At 31.8% G+C, this 19,657-nt stretch overlaps 1 protein-coding gene across 4 annotated transcripts in view; it reads left to right on the top strand.

Moving 5' to 3' along the window:
• The window catches only part of LOC142328912 (disco-interacting protein 2 homolog B-A-like), a 164,667-nt gene that overhangs the window by 123,043 nt on the left and 21,967 nt on the right, over positions 1-19,657 (top strand). For 3 of the 4 annotated variants that reach the window (XR_012757380.1, XM_075373079.1, XM_075373077.1), the window contains exon 3: positions 10,068-10,258. Coding sequence is in view for 3 of the 4 variants with exons in the window: in XM_075373079.1 (XP_075229194.1) it covers positions 10,157-10,258 (102 nt within the window). In the remaining variant the exon portion in view is untranslated. Of the gene's footprint in view, positions 1-10,067; positions 10,259-19,657 lie in introns of those variants that run through there. The other variant, XM_075373066.1, reaches the window with a different exon arrangement.

The raw sequence follows: 19,657 nt of genomic DNA on the forward strand, positions 1-19,657 counted from the left end.
AAAATATATGTCTTTATTTGCTGACTGACCCTCGTATTTGGGCAAATCTCATTCGAGGGAGATAAGCATAATTGTTCTTGTTTTTTTCGTCAGTTATCATTTTGCTTGATGTCTTGAGGCTGGATTGACCGATTTTTGTGAAAGGGAAGGTAATTTCGATTACCTCAAAATTTTTTTTTTTTTTTTTTTACTTTCATACTTAACTATTTTATATTCCACTTAATTTTCCTCTAAGTAGCAGTCTGTCGAGTGGGAAGTCCTTCGTAACAAGCTTTGCAGTATTATTTTAGTTTGTAGTTAGATTTTTTAGCAGTAGGTGTATTTTTACTCGGCTGCCCAAAAAGGAATGTAATGTATTTAGGGTGTATGTTTGTTTCACCGTAGCAGGTCAACGGCTGAGCCGATTTAGTTGTATGACCCTGCGTTGAAATCCTTACGTTAGCGGGAGTGTCATAGGTTATATAAATCTGAATATATACTAATTTATAAATAAAATTAGTATATATTCATATGTATATAGTATTGGAGATTTGCCAGTTGTAGCACAAACTTTAATAAATTGAATTAATGAACTGTGAGCCCCTCTACCACTGTGTCAGCTGGGTTTCAACTGAATGATTCAAATCAATCGAATGAGTAATATTACAAAATATAATGCAATTAAAAATACGTTAAATAAAATAATATTAAATAAATTTAAAAAAAATTTTTGTTTAATAAAGCTCTCTGTTTAATTATGGGCTTCCCGTGTGAGGCTAGAGTGATGAGGTGATGCGAGCACCTCGTGCGAGGCTAGACCGTTCATCACAATCACCGGTAACAAACGGGATGCCCCTGAGCTGCTGGCTTGAGAGGTCCAACAGGGTATTCTTATAATATCTCTGCAAACAATCGTCCGATTTTCAAAATTCAAACGGGGTATTTGCTTGTATAATACAAAATTACGGTAGAATTAAACTAGAACAAAAAGAGCTGTTTTTTTTTTCAGCAGTCGCGTTTTTTTTAATTTTTAATATTTATCTCTTGTTATTAAATTTATTTTCTTTTTTGATTAATTATTTTTGGTTAGTTTATTAATTTAATCATTACATTTTTGCGTTATTGCTCTGCTGTACAGCAAAATCGGTTTTGGATATAACGCTAACATAGGTTATGTATACGTAGTATGATTTATTTATTTTGTATCGTTTCATTATAGAAAATTAATATTCTCTTAGTTAATTATGAAAATGTAATCGCTCTTTATATATTTAGTCTATTATTACATTTATTTATAGTTTAAGTATAGTTTCGATACAAGTAAATATTAAACTCGTTATTTAGAAATAAGATTGTCGGACAGTAGAGATCAAAATAACAACTTCCGCATAAATCACGTAATGCGCTTACTTATTGTTAATGACTCATCGAAGTCAAAACTAAATGTAAAGAATGCGATCATTTAAAATAAGTCGTTCTATTAACTTGTAAATTTATTTCAGCCAAATATATATAGTACCATTATAATAGTTTTTATTTATTTACAGTTTTTTTTTTCGGCATTATAATATAAACATATATTCCTGTATGTAAGTAGACTGTATGTATTTTTGTAGGCTGCCGAATTAAATATTAACATAAGCTCACCGAAGCGACGCGAGATTTGATATTATACTAATACGACTTTTTTATTATCAAAAGCAAACCCGGTCGATTAATTTATATTGTATCTGAGTTTACGATAATGTCGTCGAACTCGTCTTCTGATGATACTGTAGCATTTTTTACGGTACTTAATTCACCATATAAACTCGACGCTTGTGCGTGGGAATATGAAATGGAAATTTTGTAGCTTAATAATGCCACGCCTGAATGGGATTCGAACCCGGGACTTCCGGATGAAAGGCCAAGACGCTACCACTCAGCCATTCTTACGGTTGATAAATATGAATAATAATGACGGCAAAAAATAGCGTTTTTGGTGTGCAACTGTATTTGAGAGAAAATCTCTGCTCCTTATAATTGAAATACGTTACGTGATTTTTTTTTTACACCCCGACGGAAAACTTCGGTGCCAGAAAAATATACTGTTTGAAATAGCATTTTTACTATAGTATGTAAAATATAGGTTTGTATCGTGTTGTTACCTATTTTTATTTGATTTCTTTTATTTCTTTTTTCATTTTTGTGACGTTTATTGAACCGTGTTTAAAGATTGCATAATTATCTTGGACATTTCTTTTGCTGTAATCGTTTAAGTATGAATATAATTCTATCAGAGATGAATATTTAATATTAGTTTTTACATCATCTTTAATTTTATTATTTCTATTTTACAAATATAGTAGTATAAACAAAGCATATTTTTAAACGATCAAAATTATTATTGAACGAAGAGATACAGACGAAGAGTAGGTACGAAGTGTGTGAGAAAAGTAATGAGATTGGTAACACTGCGACCGATCTGGTAACGCTGTGTCTACCGGTCTGTGGTAGACCGGTTTGTTCATCCCTTCCACGTGCTAAGTACGAGTTTGAACTCCGTTCAGCCAACACATTATTTTTGACAGCGCCATCAGTGAAGCTGTGTTTTTGTTGTGCGTTACGAAAATGGAGCATCGGAATTTAGAGCGACGTTGTGCGATCAAGTTTTGTGTTAAACTTGGGGAATCCGTGAGTGTGACCTCACACAGGCCTATGGGGAACATTACTTATCAAGAGCACAAGTTTTCCGCTGGCACAAATCATTGTTGGAAGGCCGAGAATACGTTGAAGATCAACCTCGCTCAGGGAGACCTTTAACTTCAAAATCTGACGAAAACGTTGAGCGTGTGAGGGTTCTTGTGAGACCGTATTGAGCGTGTGAGACCGGTCAATGGAAAACATAACTGCTTTTTCCAAGAAAATTTAGCTCTCTGCATTTTCATTTAAAAATGATGGAGGCGAGGCGCCTTCCTTGGTAAAATATTCTTTAGGTAAACTAGTCCCCTGTTCGGATTTCCGAGTGAGGACTACTAAGGAAGGGGTCACCAGAAAATTAAAAAATAACATTCTACGAGTCAGAGCGTGGAATGTTAGAAGTCTAAAAAAGGTTGGTAGGTTGGAAAATTTAAAGAGGGAAATAGGTAGGATAAATTTAGATGTAGCAGGGATTAGCGAGGTTCGGTAGGAATAGGAAAATGACTTTTGGTCAGGTGATTTTAGAATAATTAACTCAAATAATGGGCAGGCAGGAGTAGGTTTCGTAATGAACAAGAAGATAGGGAAGAGAGTAGGGTATTTCAAAACGCATAGCGATAGAATCATTGTAATAAGGATAAAATCGAAACCTAAACCAACAACGATTGTTAATGTCTATATGCCTACAAGTGCCCATGATGATGATGAGGTAGTATGTATACGAAGAAATTGATGAAGCAATTAAACACATAAAAGGAGAGATGAAAATTTAATAATAGTTGGAGATTGGAAAAGGCAAGGAAGGAAATATAGTGGGTGAATATGGGCTGGGCAAACGGAATGAAAGAGGGGACCCACTTATAGAGTTTTGCACAAAGTATAATTTAGTAATTGCCAACACGCAGTTTAAAAATCATAATAGAAGAAATATGCACATGGAAAAAGCCAGGTGATACTGCAAGGTATCAGATAGATTATATCATGGTTAAGCAAAGATTTAGAAATCAACTCGTCTCTGCAAAACTTACTCTGTAGCAGACATTGATAGCGACCATAATTTAGTGTTAATAAAATGTAGATTGGGGTTTAAAAACCTGAAGGAAAGGTATCAGATGAATCGGTGGAATTTAGAGAAGCTTGAGAAAGAGGAGGTAAAGAAGATTTTTGAGGAGGACATCGCAAGAGGTCTGAGTAAAAAAAGATAAGGTAGAAAATGTAGAAGAAGAATGGGAGAATGTTAAAAAGGAAATTCTTAAATCAGCAGACGTGAACTTAGGCAGAACAAAAAGAACTGGTAGAAAATCCTGGATTTCAGACGATATATTGCAGCTGATGGATGAACGTAGAAAATATAAGAATACTAGTGACGAAGAAAGTAAAAAGAACTATCGACAGTTAAGAAATACAATAAACAGGAAGTGCAAACTAGCGAAAGAAGAGTGGATAAAAGAAAAGTGGAAAGAGAATGAACATTGGTAAAATACACTGAGCATACAGGAAAGTTAAGGAAAATTTTGTGGTACATAAATTAAAATTTAATAATGTTATAAACAAAGGTGGTACACCGATATATAATATGAAAGGCAAAGTCGATAGGTGGGTGAAATATATTGAAGAGTTATACGGAGGAAATGTATTAGAAAATGGTGTTAGAGAGGAAGTCGAAGAGGGTGAAAGAGGAGAAACTTTACTGAGATCTGAATTTAAGAGAGCATTAAAAGATTTTAATGGCAGAAAGGCTCCTGGAATAGACTTACTGCACAGTGCAGGTGAGGAAGCGATTGATAGATTATACAAAGAAACTGGCGTGTAATATTTATAAAAAAAGGGAAGTTCAGTCAGACTTCAAAAAGAGTGTTATAGTCATGATACCAAAAAAAGCAGGAGCAGATAAATGTGAAGAATACAGAACAATTAGCTTAATTAGTTCTGCGTAAAAAATTATAACTAGAATTGTGTACAGAAGAATTGAGAGGAGAATGGAAAAAGTGTTAGGAGAAGATCAGTTTGGTTTCAGGAAAAGTATAGGGACAAGGGAAGCAATTTTAGGCCTCAGATTAATAGTAGAAGGAAGAGTAAAGGAAAACAAACCAACATACTTGGCGTTTATAGACCTAGAAAAGGCATTCGATAACGTAGACTGGAATAAAATGTTCAGCATTTAAAAAAAATTAGGGTTCAAATACAGAGATAGAAGAACAATTTCTAACATTTACAGGAACCAAACAGCAACAGTAATAATTGAAAAACATAAGAAAGAAGCCGTAATAAGAAAAGGAGTCCGATAAGGATGTTCCCTATCCCCGTTACATTTTAATCTTTACATAGAACTAGCAGTTAATGATGTTAAAGAACAATTTAGATCCGGAGTAATAGTACAAGCTGAAAAGATGCTACGATTTGCTGATGATATAGTAATTCTAGCTGAGAGTAAAAAGGATTTAGAAGGAACAATGAGCGGCATGGATGGAGTCCTACGCGAGAACTACCGCATGAAAATAAACGAGAACAAAACGAAAGTAATGAAATGTAGAAATAAAGAAGATGGACCACTGAATGTAAAAATAGGGGAAAAAAAGATTATGGAGGTAGAAGAATTTTGTTAATTGGGAAGTAGAATTACTAAAGATGGACAAATTAGGAGTGATATAAAATGCCGAATAGCACAGGCAAAATCAGTCTTCAGTCAGAAATGTAATTTGTTTACATCAAAAATTAATTTAAACATTAGGAAAAGATTTTTGAAAATATATGTTTGGAGCTTAGCTTTATATGGTAGTGAAACTTGGACGATCGGAGTACCTGAGAAGAAAAGATTGGAAGCTTTTGAAATGCAGTGCTATAGGAGAATGTTGAAAATCAGATGGGTGTATAAAGTGACAAATGAAGAGGTATTGCGGCAAATAGATGAAGAAAGAAACATTTAGAAAAATATAGTTAAAAGAAGAGACAGTCTTATAGGCCACATATTAAGGCATCCTGGATGAGTCGCTGTAATATTGGAGGGACAGGGAAAATGAAAAATTGTGCAGGCAGGCAACGTTTGGAGTATGTAAAACAAATTGTTAGGGATGTAGGATGTATGGGGTATACATACTGAAATGAAACGACTACCACTAGATAGGGAATGTTGGAGAGCTGCATAAAACCAGTCAAATGACTGAAGACAAAAAACAAAAAGAAGTAATTAATATCAAGTTCATTTCATTTTGTGTTAAATATTCTCAAAAATATTGTGTGAACCCTATTAACCCAAAATATAAATGAAATAATGACAGTATTTTTATTATTTTTAATTTAAAATGAATAATAATATCAAAATAAATAATGGTTATAGAAAATAATTACTCTTTTGCTAAGTCGTAAAGGTACATGATTTTATGAGTTAACAGGTAATTTTGAATTGCAAAGCTGTAATTTGAATCTGTATATCTATTTTAATATCATTTTTTTCCCCACTCGGTGTTGTATAGTTACAATGGAGCATTAATTGAAAGTGTATTATATTTATAAAAGGATTTTATTGTAATGGTATTGTTGTGAAGCTGTGCGACAAGATTTTCATTATCGTTTTCAACTTTAATTTTAATATCCAGTTTCATCAGCTCATTCTGGGAGCTGATGCCACACAGAAGACACGGGTTGAAGATTTTGAAGCTACAGGTTCAGTATCGAGGAAACATGTCTATATCCAAGTGCCACAAACTGTCAAGCGAGTCAGAGCCTCATTCTTCAAATTTAACAGTGTTCTGCACAGTAAGATCCTTCGTGATTACTCTTTTCATCTGTCAATACTTGTGAAACTGTTAGGCTCTACGGTTTCAATAAAAATGGAGCTAGAACCATTAGGATGGAATATCAGTTAATGGTTTCTATAAGATCTTTTTGGAAATTGTATTGTGTTCTGGAATAGTGATCACCAGATCACTATTCCAGAATCGTGACATCACCAGATCTTTTGACATTTGATTTACTTTTTATGGACGTTTTTAAAAATTCAAATGCTCCCCATCACTTCATAGTATTAATGAACGAAAGGTTAGGATTCTTTAAGTGGTTGAAGCGATATCTTTCAAGATGTCGCAGCGAGTTACAGTGAATTTGCATTCATGAATGAAAGGGTATGTACTTATGAATGGTTATCATCCGCAGAATGTTGATAGCATCACATATAGGATATTGTCTTTAAGAAATAATCATTAAGTGAACAGTGTAGTTGTATACTTCTCTTGTAAATCTGAAAATAAAAAATAAAAATCTTCTATTATATATTTATTTAAATTACTTTCTTCTGTGTGCTACTATGCATTAATTTTAAATATACATGTGAAGTATCATTATTCCACTTGAAAACGTTGTCTTGGTAGATAGGATGCAGATCAGTGGGGAGGTAATCTAGCTGTGACTGTATTGTGAGTTTTTTACTTGTTACATATGTTTTCACCTTACACAAAGAGAGGTATCTAGAATTGTTGCAATGGTCAAATATTTTGAGCATTGTAAAATGGATCATTGTTTCAAAAACGATGAAAAAAAGCCCAGCTTTTGCTGCTAATTTGAGTACTTTTATTAGACTAGTCGCACTGTATCTTTGTTAGTTCTCATTTTTTAATAAAGATAAAAAATTGCAGATAAGACTATTTTATACATTATCTGTTTTATAAATAATTTAATTTCATTAGTGAAATTTTTCTTAAAAAAAAGCAAAGATTATCTTTAGATAAAATAGCTTTCCCTTTCCTTTACTACTAACATGAACTACAGTCATATAAAATACATAAAAAAATGTCTAAAATTGTAAATGTGCGCCATCAACTGTACAACTAATATTTTTTTGCTGCCCTTGTCAGATTTGGGTATTTTTGGACCAACTTCTCTCTAATTATGAGGCATTTTTCAAGTATTATTCTTTCAGTCAGGAATGGTTATTTAAATTTTTTTTTAATTTTGGGCTTGTTCCTTTTATTGAGTTAGTTAAGAAAATTTATATAATGAAAAAGGTAATCATTATTGTTGTGGATAATTAATTGATTTTACTGATAAAAATGTGAGATATTTTATTTTGAAACTGAAAATGTACAATAAATGTAGTAAGAAAATGATTAATGTTTTGAGCAGAAAGGCGTGATGTAGTCCCTACATTATATTATAGCACCTTTTCCTCTTCAGCAGTTATTTTAAAAGAATTTTTCGTTTAAATACCACATCATAACTGTCATAATAATTGTTACTTTTTTAAGTATTGTGTGCATTTTCTTATTCACCGTATCAAAACGAAGATAACAATTTAAAAAAAAAATAATTTTGACTGAAATAGGTAATACTTGGAAAAAGAATTTTGATAAATGTTGATTGAAAAATACCAAAATTGGGTGAGGGAAATAAAAAAAAGGTTTATTAGCCGATAAAAAGGGCATATTTTTAGAAATTCTTTTATACATTTTACAATGGTGTAGATTCAAATTATATTAATTTTTTTTGCTGGTGTAGGGGAAATCTTTTACAGGCACCATGTAGGGTCTCATACCTTATAGTAGTGTGGAGACTCTCCCTTGCAGGCCTACCCACTAAAACCCCATTCCCTCTATAATATGAGATGCCAGGCCCACCTTATGGGAATAATCACAGCACCCCCATGTGTCTTGTCTCCTTCCGCGCCTCCATTGCTGCCCTCAAGCCTTGCATTTTGACCTCTTTGCAAGAGACACTCAGAGGTGGCTGTTTACTCCTGGATGCCAACTTGGTTCAGATGATCTTAACCAGGATTGTGGACAGTGCATGCCACGATCATTTGGTCTAAAGCATAATGATGTTCTGTGAGGTAAGTACGCCGAATTCTTTTTACCATGCTTTTCTATGCTGTAAAAACTTATGGCACACAAACACTGTATGTTCTTTGGTGTCCTCCTTCCCACAGTAATCACAATCTGTGAAGGATCTCGGTATCGGCGTACACAAGTATGCCTCGAAATATCTGTGACTGGTAAGAAACCGGGTCAACTCGTATTCTAGTTCCCTGTATTTTCAGCACAACCATCTTTGCCTTCTCTGTCAGGATCAATCTGTAGGTTCATCTGCCTTTCATTGATCGATACCATCTCTCCTGCCACCATTTCATTAAAAATTGTATTAAAAAATATTTTACCCATATATTTCAACCGTAGAATTTTCCTAAACAGTCTTCTTCATGTTTGATTCAAAAACAAACAGTCGTTCAGTCTCTTGGTAAATATTGCCCAGTTTTCAGTGATTTATAAATCAGTTTTTTTAATCAAGTAATAAGTCGGATAATTCTGTGTTTCTTGGTATGTAAAATATTTTTTCTCTGATTGTTTATTTTATTGTAGTATTATTCAACTACAATGTGTATTTTAATGAAGGTGAAATCGATGAAATAATTCATAAAAAAATTGCAGACCTTTGTGAGGAACTTAATCTGAGACTATCAATTCTAGAAGTTAAACTTGTTAATCGCTATACCAAATGGTTTACCTTTGTAAACAAATGTATTGTTTTATGCACAATCGGTTGATGTTGCGATTTATTTTTAATTATTAAAGGTAGATGGTACTGGGTAGAGATTATATAAATTCTTTATTTACTTATCTTTTTTCATTTTATTATTTCAGTATTTTGTACCATTTTCTTTTAAATAATTTTTTCCCTTATCGGTATGAGATGGGTTGTTGTTAAAGATCGATATAGAACCGACCGCTATGGTTTTATTTGTATAACGTTGCAGATGAATACTATTATGCTATTAGGAAGGCTAATGATAACAAGGTAAAGGCTTACTGACAATGAAGAAATAAAACTTAGCCGATTATGTTCAAGCAAAAGGTCCTGGAAAATTTTTTCACATATTTTTTGTTATATCAACATGGTGGTCGACTTTGACACATTCATGCAATTATAATTTGAAAGCAAGGATATAACTAAACAGTATAATAAGTAATATAATACAGTAAGAAATTAAAATCAGCTGTCATGCAAGCATATACATTAGAATATAACAATAGAATCCACCCAAAACTGACACTAAGGGTGAATCTATGGGTAACGTAGGTCACGTAGGGTGAAGAATACATAACGCCTAATTTTGATTTGCAAAACAACAGATGAATTTTCTACAAAAAAAAAAAATTTTTCTACCTTAGACTAGGCAACTGTGGTGTAATTATTTACCTTATTAATTAATTATTAATCATAAAAAATAATTTTATTAACTTTTCCATGGGTATCTGTTTATCCAAGTACGGTTTACAAACTTAGGTGAAAAATTACTAAAAGTACCTGATAAAGTAGTAAAATTTTATTGAATATTATGATGTTTTTTATAAAATATATTTAATATTTTATTATGACATTCATATTGTAGTGGAATATATTGTGGTTTTTTTTTTAATTAGGTAAAAAAACAACTGGTGGTAAACCATTGACATTATTACAGACACGTACAAAAGAAGACCGTGAAAGAATTGTAACAGAAAAGGTGGCTATGGTTTTAATGGATGAAGATGATCATTTTGAAATTGATAATCATAAATTCATCGCCAGTTCTACACCGAAATCTACTAAGTTACGAAAACATTATCATAAGGTATTTATAATTTATTAATACTATTAAAAAAATAAAATGTAGAAAAATAAAATTTATCAAATCATCCTCCTTCAAATGACCTATTTTTCGGTATAAGATCATTGCACTCCGAAGTTCCCATGGAGGGGGATGACACAAAAATTTTACGGTCAGGTTGGTTTATGATACATTATTTATAATATAAAATTTAATGTTAAAAAACTTCACACTACGAAAACCCTACCCAAAGTGGCAGCCATCTAACAACAATTAAAGGCTTTTTCTATTTTTAATATTTCTCACAGCCAATTTTAAAAGTGGCCTACAGCATACCCTAATTATTGGTCTCATATTAAAAAAATTGATTTTGTTTAGGTAGAAACATATGCTAAAATTTAATTTAATTTATTTATTAGCATTTCAGTACAGTAAGTAGTTATTTAAGAGGCACTGTAGATCACGTTTGAAACTATAACTGTCAAGAAAAACAAAATTACTACCATCTTGGTCACAGTTATAGCTTGTAAAACAAAATTTTTGTTTATCAGGTGCCCTTTAAAATGTGCCACAATCATACCCTTTACACTTAAAATGTTTGAGTTGCTCTCTGGGGACTTGAAATCTGAGAGAAAGTAGATTGTTACAAGGTATGAGGATTTGATAAATTTCCTTTTTTCTATGTTTAATGGTTGAAAAATTATTTAAGGGTAGGGTTCTCATGCTTTTTTATTATTATTGTGTATAAATATACCTGAGAAATTTTTAGATTGACTGATGTATGGAAGCGTAGATTTTACGATTCACATACCCCAGTCAGAAGGATAGAACCTGTAAATTAAATTAAATATATTAGTAATATAATTTAATGTGATTTAACAATAAATTATTTAAAATTTTATGATTTACTTGTAATGAGATGTTAAAAAACTTAATGATGATGCAAACTGTGCGTGGTAATTTATTACAAATGGGAGACATACTTTTATTGTAGGCAACCTACACAATAGTGTTTATTGAATTGCCATGGGAATATTTAGAAAGTAATAAGTGTTAATCGACTAACAATCAACATTTATCGTCTCCACCAGTTGTCTACTCCACCAAGATTCAATAACGATCCATTGAAATTTTATGGGAGCGTATATGTAACTGCTATGTATTGAGCACAAAGTGATATGAGTATTCCCTACTACATTTTTCCTTAAAATTCTTTTTTTAAAACAAACTGTGCTGATTTAAGCAAAATTAAATTCCTCAATAACAGATTCAAACAGAGTTAAAGATCTAATCGGCAAAAAAGTAAGAATTGTGTGCTAATTTTTTTTTGGGTGATTATGTCATCTTATCTGTGAATATTTCATATTGTATGTTTGTTTATATAAATGTCAATTATCTCTAGTATTTAACAAGTAACAATAATTTCTCAAAATTTGTATGGTATTTAATGGAGTATATCTTTAGGAGTAGTATGTATTAAACCTGAAGATGTTGGAGAGATTATGAGTAAGTTTCCTTTGTCTTCTTCTTTAAATCATTTTTCTATTGCATGTCAGCACGCTATATCCATTGAAATCAATTCTTGATTCAAATCTACAGTGAAGCTGCACTGTTTACACATGAGTTCGGTGATTTCACTTTCATTGCTGTTACATCTTGTATCTCAAGTACTGCCATGAGAACTGCATTAATTACAAATCACTTTTCTTATAAATTTTTTTCTCATAAATTTTCTTTGAGTATTGTGATTTCCACGTATTTTTATTTGTAAAAATATTCCAAGGATACAAAAAGCAGGAACATATCACTGCATAATTCAAAGTGGTTAAAACTAATTTATTAATACTATATACAACAAACATTTAATAAATATAATGAGAACGCTGCATGTAAGAGAAAGAAAGTAAAAAAATATTTGAATTTATTACAATGTAAAACAGGAAAAAACTTAGTAAAAATATACAAAATAAACTTTCCTGTGTGGTATACAAACAAAATAAAAAATTATAATGTATACTATAATTAATTAAATGCCTCAAGTGTTAAAATCTTATTAATATTAGATTATAAGTGGTAATAAATGTTTTATTATAAAATAGATAATCATGAATGTATTACATTGAAAAAACCTTTTAAAACATCAATAAGCCATTCAGATCATCACAAAATATTCAACGTAGAGTTAATGAAGCAACCTGTAAAACCTCTTTGTATCTCTTCCCATGACATTGTATGTCATGGGAATTCCAATGTCTTCCCATTGGATTTATATATATCCCAATTTATTTTTTCGAGACCACTTTTATTGGGTAGTCTCAGTAAAAGTTTACATGAATTAAAAATACATATGGTATGTTTTTAATTTATGGTCTGTCTTCTTTTGATAATTTAAAACATGATTTTTAGAGTATGCGAGGGCATACAGAAATACAAATTTTTACTTCCTTGTATTAAGTAAAGGAAGTATTGTGATCGCAAAAACTTTCAGTTTTCAAATTTCTAAGGAAATATACATTTTGACCATCCCTGAATCCATTTTGCTTAATCTCAATGTGACATCTGTACATACCTATGTATATACCTTGCATAACTCAGAAACTATTAGCCGTTGGATGTTGAAATTTTGAATTTAGGACTTTTGTAATATCTAGTTGTGCACCTCCCGTTTTGATTGCTTCGACTGAACCAAAAGTGTCCAAAACAGCCCAAAATTTCAAAAAAGTTTTATTTTGAACTTTTTCTTAACTACAGTAGTAAGCCCTCATTGAGAGCTTTTCAACAATATATCATAAGTGGTACTTATTTTCATAGGTTCCAGAGTTATAGCCAAATGAAATTTTAATGAATGAAATATTTGAATCTTAAAAAGGGAAGGCACCTTGGTTTGAATCAGACTTCATTTCCTTCTTTTTTTTTTCGTTAACTCTTTTTTTAATTTAAATATATTTATTTATTAATAATAATTAACCTTTGCCTGTAAAAAAATTTTATGATAAATAATAATTCAATAATAACCACAAAAAAGAACAGAAATTATAAATGAAATAAAATTTTATGTACTTTTCATTTTAAAAAAATGTGTATTTGTAATTTAATAGGCGTACAAGGAAGTCATGTAGTGCCTACATCAGATTTTTAACATTACTAAAAAAAAAAAAAAACTAATATAGAAGAAATGATAGAAATACCAGAATTAACATTTTAAAAATTAGTAAATTCAATAATTTGTTGATTTAATATAGTACTAGCTAGTCGGGCTTGCTTTGCTCGTAGGACCGACCACCTAGCCAGGGGGCTCTGCCCGTTGAACCCTCGATGCGTTTGTGTTCTCATGTTTATGACAATATTAAGTGTTTTACAGAAACATTTTAAGAAAAGAAATAGTGTTTAGAGAGTATTTTCCTTAAAATTTTGGTGTTTTATATTTAAAATAGACTTAAGCAGTGAGTAGGTATAGAATTTAATAGTTTTTAATAGAAATATAATGTTTAAGACTAGCCATATTAATAACAGGGAGTTGGCTTAAGGATGCCATCTTGTTTAATCTTGTTTAATCTTATGTGTATTCGTGTGTGGTTGTGTTAGTTGCCAGTCCAGCTGCTGCTGTTGGTGCAGAGCAGACTGCATGATGCGCCAGGTGGCTATGCACAAATGATTCTCCCGCTAAATAAAAAATACTTTTTTATACTGCTAAATATTAACCAAATCCTTTCTTTTATTAATGAAATTAATAAATAATAATTATAATAAATAAATAAAAATTCAAATATAAATAAAAATAATCTATGGTTAGAAATTAATCTGTAAATTAATTGACATCAGACTGCTTCTAGCGGGAGAGAGTTGTAGATGGAGCCATGTGCAATGGCTGTCTCATGCTAAATAAAGAATCCTATTATTTACTGCTAGATATTAACTAATAAATACATTTCTTTTATTAATAAAATTAAATAAATGAAATTAATAAATAATAAAATAAAAATATAAATTAAAATAATCTACTTAGAAATTGTATTAAATAATCTGTAAATTAATTGACAATCGATTGCTTCTAGCGGGAGAGAATCGCGTTGAGGGAGATGTATGCAGCCACCCGGCACACCATCATTTGTCCACTATGCACCAATAGCAGCTGAAATCAAAAAAAGCACATGACAAACAAACAAACCCACATCACTTTTTATAGAGAGTGATTCCATTTATAAAATTACAAAATTTGTAAAAGGATTAAATTTATAAATAAATTGAATTAAAATAAAATAAATTTATTTACGCGAGAAATTTATTTTAATTTTGAATGAAAATGTTTTATTTTCATAAACTCATCGGAATTTATAGATTTGAAATTCATTAAATCGAGTTAATGAAGGGTAACTGTCATTAAGGGGATTTTATTTTTAAATTAGCTAAGAAGAGACAATAAATCTTATCCTATGCAAAGTACAATAGAGCTACACATGTTGATCTACTGTTGATATATCTAGTGAGATATATTGTGACATAATGGTGTGACACTCTACACTATTTCTATTTGTAACAAATACTCATAATTCGGTTTGCAAGGGATAATTTGAGAAAGTAACACAGCATTTTTAAATTCAAAAGTTTACAACCATGCGATTTTAAAAGTTCAGTAGGTTTAAAAAAACAGTTGTGGAGGTATGTCAGAAAATTTATTGTGTTTATGGAGTAAAACTTTCCTTGATTAGATTAATTGGAAGAAGCTTGCCTATAAAATCAGAAATCTGTAAAATCAACACGAAAAAATTGTTTAGTTATGTACGCGGTGCTACCCAAAAGTTCGGGGAATTTAAATTTCGTGCGCGAACCATTGCTGGTACGACCTGCTGCCGCTAGATGTGGCTAACAGTACTCTTTGTGAATCAGTGTTCCAACAGCTTTGACGGTGAGAGGCTGCATTGTTGACTTTCATGCGGTTGTGTAACGTTGTGTTTTACTGCTTTGGCAAAGTTCTGAATGACAGATTTTAAAGAGCAAAGAACCTGTATCAAATTTTGCTTCATGCTTAAAAAAACTTGTGCAGAAACCCATCGCATGCTTATGAAAGCATTTGGTGACAATGCTATGAATAAAAGTAAAACTTTTTTGTGGTACAAACGATTCAAAGATGGACGAACGACAGTCGACAACGATGAGCGTTCAGGAAGACCATCAACAAGCGCAACACCAGAAAATATCGCGAAAGTGCAAGAGGTTATTGTTGCAGATCGTAGACAAACAATCCATGATGTTTGTGCAATCGTACAGATGTCAAATGAGTCCATGCAACGCATTTTGAACATAAGACGCATTGCTGCAAAATTTGTACCGTGAGTGTTGAACAGCGACCAGAAACAAAATCACGTAGCTGTCTGTAGTGAATTGAAAAATTCAGCAAGAGATGACCCTAACTTCATCTCCAACATCATAATCGGTGATGAGACATGGGTGTACGGGTATGACCCTGAAACTAAGCAGTAGTCATCGCAGTGGAAGTCGCTAAGTTCTCCATGGCCAAAAAAAGCCTGCCAAGTTCGCAGCAACGTGATGACCATGGTGATTGTTTTTTTCGACATCAAAGGCATTATCCATAAGGAATTCGTTCCTCTTGGTCAAACTGTCAGTGGGATGTTCTATTGTGAAGTTTTGAAGCAGTTACGTGAAAGCAGTAGGCGCAAACGTGGGGTAACAACAGCTGATCAGATCTGTGGGGTAACAACAGCTGGGTTCTGCACCATGACAACACGCCCGCGCATACATCGCTAGCTGTTCAGAACTTCTTGGGTTCCAAAGAGACTAATAATGATTCCCCACCCATCCTATTCGCCTGACCTTGCCCCGTGTGACTTCTCTTTCTGAAAATAAAATTTCAATTGAAAAGCCGTCGTTTTAACACAATTGAGGAGATCAGGAAGAAATGCAGAACGTGCTTCGAACACTTACACCTGCAGACTTCCAGGGATGCATGTAATCACAGGAAAAACGCTGGGATCACTGTATCAGTGCCCAAGGGGATTACTTTGAAGGAGACAGTGGAAATTATAAGTTATGGTAAGCTATTTTATTTTTATGGTAAAATTCCCTGAACTTTTGGCACCTCGTAAAATTACAGGTTTTGTTTTTAAGCTGTAGTACAGGTAGTCCATAATAGCCAATCTATATTATTTTTTACTATGGTCATTTACAAAAGTTGGTGACTACCAATCTGCAATTACAAAAATAATGCCAAAAAACTTTATTTTTCCTTGATTGTCAATTCGATACAAAATTCCTGTGTATATATAAACTTGAATATTTTTTCTTAAAGACCTCCAGAAAACTTTGGTTTCATCCGGATTATAAGTAAACTAATATTAGTTTTATGTATAATTCTTTTATAATATTTCCATGTTCTTTTTTGATGAAAAGCATACATAGACAATGGTCCAAATCTATCGAATAAGTTCTTAATGTTGTATATGGAAAGCAGGTGAAATGACCAGTGTTAGCTACGTGGAAAATAGACTATAAGCAAACATTCATACATCCGTTGTTATAAATACTCTAATTTTATGGAAATGGCTGCTGTATAACTATATATACATATTTCATGTTATTATTAAAATACATCAGAGGAATAAAAGGGTTTTGATGGAATGTGGAAATAGAAATATTTAGGTTTGAATCACTCTTGTTGTGGAAATGTGGAGTGGTGTATTGTTATTTTAAATGTTATTTTCTATAAAATAGGAATTCTAAGCAATAATAACTTGCCTTAAAAGCAATTTTAATGTAAAAAAAGTCTTGTAGGAAGAAAGTAGTGCATAAAGGTTTAATTATATATTTATGTGTTCAACATCAGATCGGAAGAACCGGCATTACATCATATATAGTAATTTATTTAATTGAATTAATGCAGAGTTTAAGGAGATTTATTTAGTAATTATTACCATTAATAATATTGCTAAAGAAGGTTGACTTGATATATATTCAGGATTTTTATATTTTATCATATTTTATTTAACTAGTTAATAGTTTAGTTTAAACGGTTATTCAAGAATTGAATTACCTAATGTGTAAAATAAATAAGACTGGCTTCTAAAACCTAAAAATTAATACGTATTCAGTAAGTATCATTTATAGTGACAAAAAAAATAATGACATCGGATATAGTGACCAAAAACTTCTCTTGGTTGGTTTGGTATGCCGTTAATACATAAATAAAGTATGAATATTGTTTGTGATTACATTGATTTTAGTGACATATCGGTTATTATGACTTATTTATTCTCCTGCAATGCTACATTTTATCGCTTATAATGACTGACAGAAGTGACTTTTTAGTAATGTAGTATTTCTACATTGTAGCTACAGAAATATTTTGACGGTTAAAATGAGCCACCTTTTCCTTTTGTACCTGTATACTACAATTCTTGTTTTTTTTTTTACTTAAAATTTTTTTTTTCATAATGTGATTGTTCTACTACTTATTTAAATTAAATAAGCATCATTCAGCAAATAAAGAGATGAGCACCTGTAATAAAAAAATTAAATTAAATATGGAATTATATATACGAGGGCTATTCAGAAAGTAAGGAACGTTTTGGAATTTTAAAAAACCAAGTACAAGAAAAACTTTTTATTATATACATGTGAAAGAAAACCAAAATACTACTTTTCAACATAATCACCATACAAATTCAGGCACTTATCATAGTGGTGGACAAGCTTTGAAATTCCTGTGTCATAGAATTCTGCCACCTGTGATCTTAACCACTCAGTGACGCGTTTTTGGCACCCATCTTGTACAAAATTTGTGGTAGCCTAGCTTCTGTGAAACAATTTCAAACAATAAAGTCCGTGAAACTTGTGGGAAACATAGAGAAAGCTCAGTTATTGTGAAACGGCAGTTTTCACAAATCTTTTCGTCAACTTTGGATACCAGATCGTCAGTTACAATGCTCGGACGATCCACTCTTCTCTTTATCGTGAACGTTTGTTCGGCGATTTAAACTGAATGTACCACTTCCTTACAGAACTTTCACTCGTTACGTTGTTCCCGTACACTTTACACAGCTCCCGATGAATTTCTATTGGTTTTAAGTTTTTTGCCAACAAAAAACAAATCACAGACCGCACCTCACAACTGGCAGGATTTTCGATTGGCACACATTTCAAATTTGTATATAAAAAAAACCGGCAGTGCAGAGATGTTCTTCCCGTTGTCATGGCTGGATGCTGACAGAGGTGCCGAGCATGAGCACACCAATATACATGCGATTGGTGGCGTCAGTTGGAAACGTTCCTTACTTTCTGAATAGCTCTCGTGTGTATATATATATATATATATATATATATATATATATCATTTTATTTGCCCCAGGCAATTTTCTCATAAACTACGCACAATACAATAAAATGACCTAAACAAAAATTACTCGGATTGGAGGAGAACACCTCAAGGTGACCTTGGATTTTACCTTGAACTTGACCTTGATAATTTTCATCTGGCAATATTTTATTTCAAATTGACAATTTTTTCAAATGGAATGATTTTTTACCCTGCCAATTAAAAGAGCAGAAAATTTTATATTGAATATGTAGTCAAAGATATGACATTAGCCTTTATTTGAAGGTCATATAGCTAACCATCAGAGATAGTGTTATATGGGTGATAGTGTTATACAACTTACATGTTTTTGAAAGTCATACAATATTCCTGGAATATTTATGTTCCAGCCCATTTATCCCGCAAACTATGGGAAAGAGCATAAAAATGACTACACTATTGTATAACACTACCTCTGATGATTATCCATATGATCTTCAAAAAAAAGTCCAAGGTCATATGTGTGACTGCATACTCCAATGTAAAATTTCCTGCTTTTTTCATTTGTGTTAATTGTGTTAACCTTGAAACAAGGTCATCATGAGGTGTCCTCTTCCAATCTGAGTAACTTTTGTTTAGTTCATTTTATTGTATTGTGCCTACTTTATGAGAAAATTGCATGGCGTGATTAAAACGAAACATTCTGTATATGACTATCCATAAACCAATATACAAAAGGCAAGTGCATTTTGAAAAACAGTACTTATTAAGAATTCCAGTTTCAGAGAGAATAAAATCATCTAAAATTTACTTCTGGATTTTCTAACAGTATAATAAAAGTTGTGCAAACATGCAATTTTTTTTAAGAATAGATTGAAAAATTTAAAAATGGTTGAATAACTTACTAGTAATCAATATTAGTAATGACTAGAAGTTTTAAGTCCAGGTTGGAATCTTGCATCACTGAACTATTTGTGGAGATGAGTGGTATAAAGTAGAAAAAAAATTTCTAAAAACTTTAGTGTAAACATCAGTGCGGTTGACTCAATTATTCTTATTAAACTGTAAAACATACATAAGATATTCAGAAAAATTTACTTGCAATCTTAAGAAAA

The sequence above is a fragment of the Lycorma delicatula genome, chromosome 8 (assembly GCF_047948215.1).
Source record: "Lycorma delicatula isolate Av1 chromosome 8, ASM4794821v1, whole genome shotgun sequence".
Taxonomy (NCBI): Eukaryota; Metazoa; Arthropoda; class Insecta; order Hemiptera; family Fulgoridae; genus Lycorma; species Lycorma delicatula.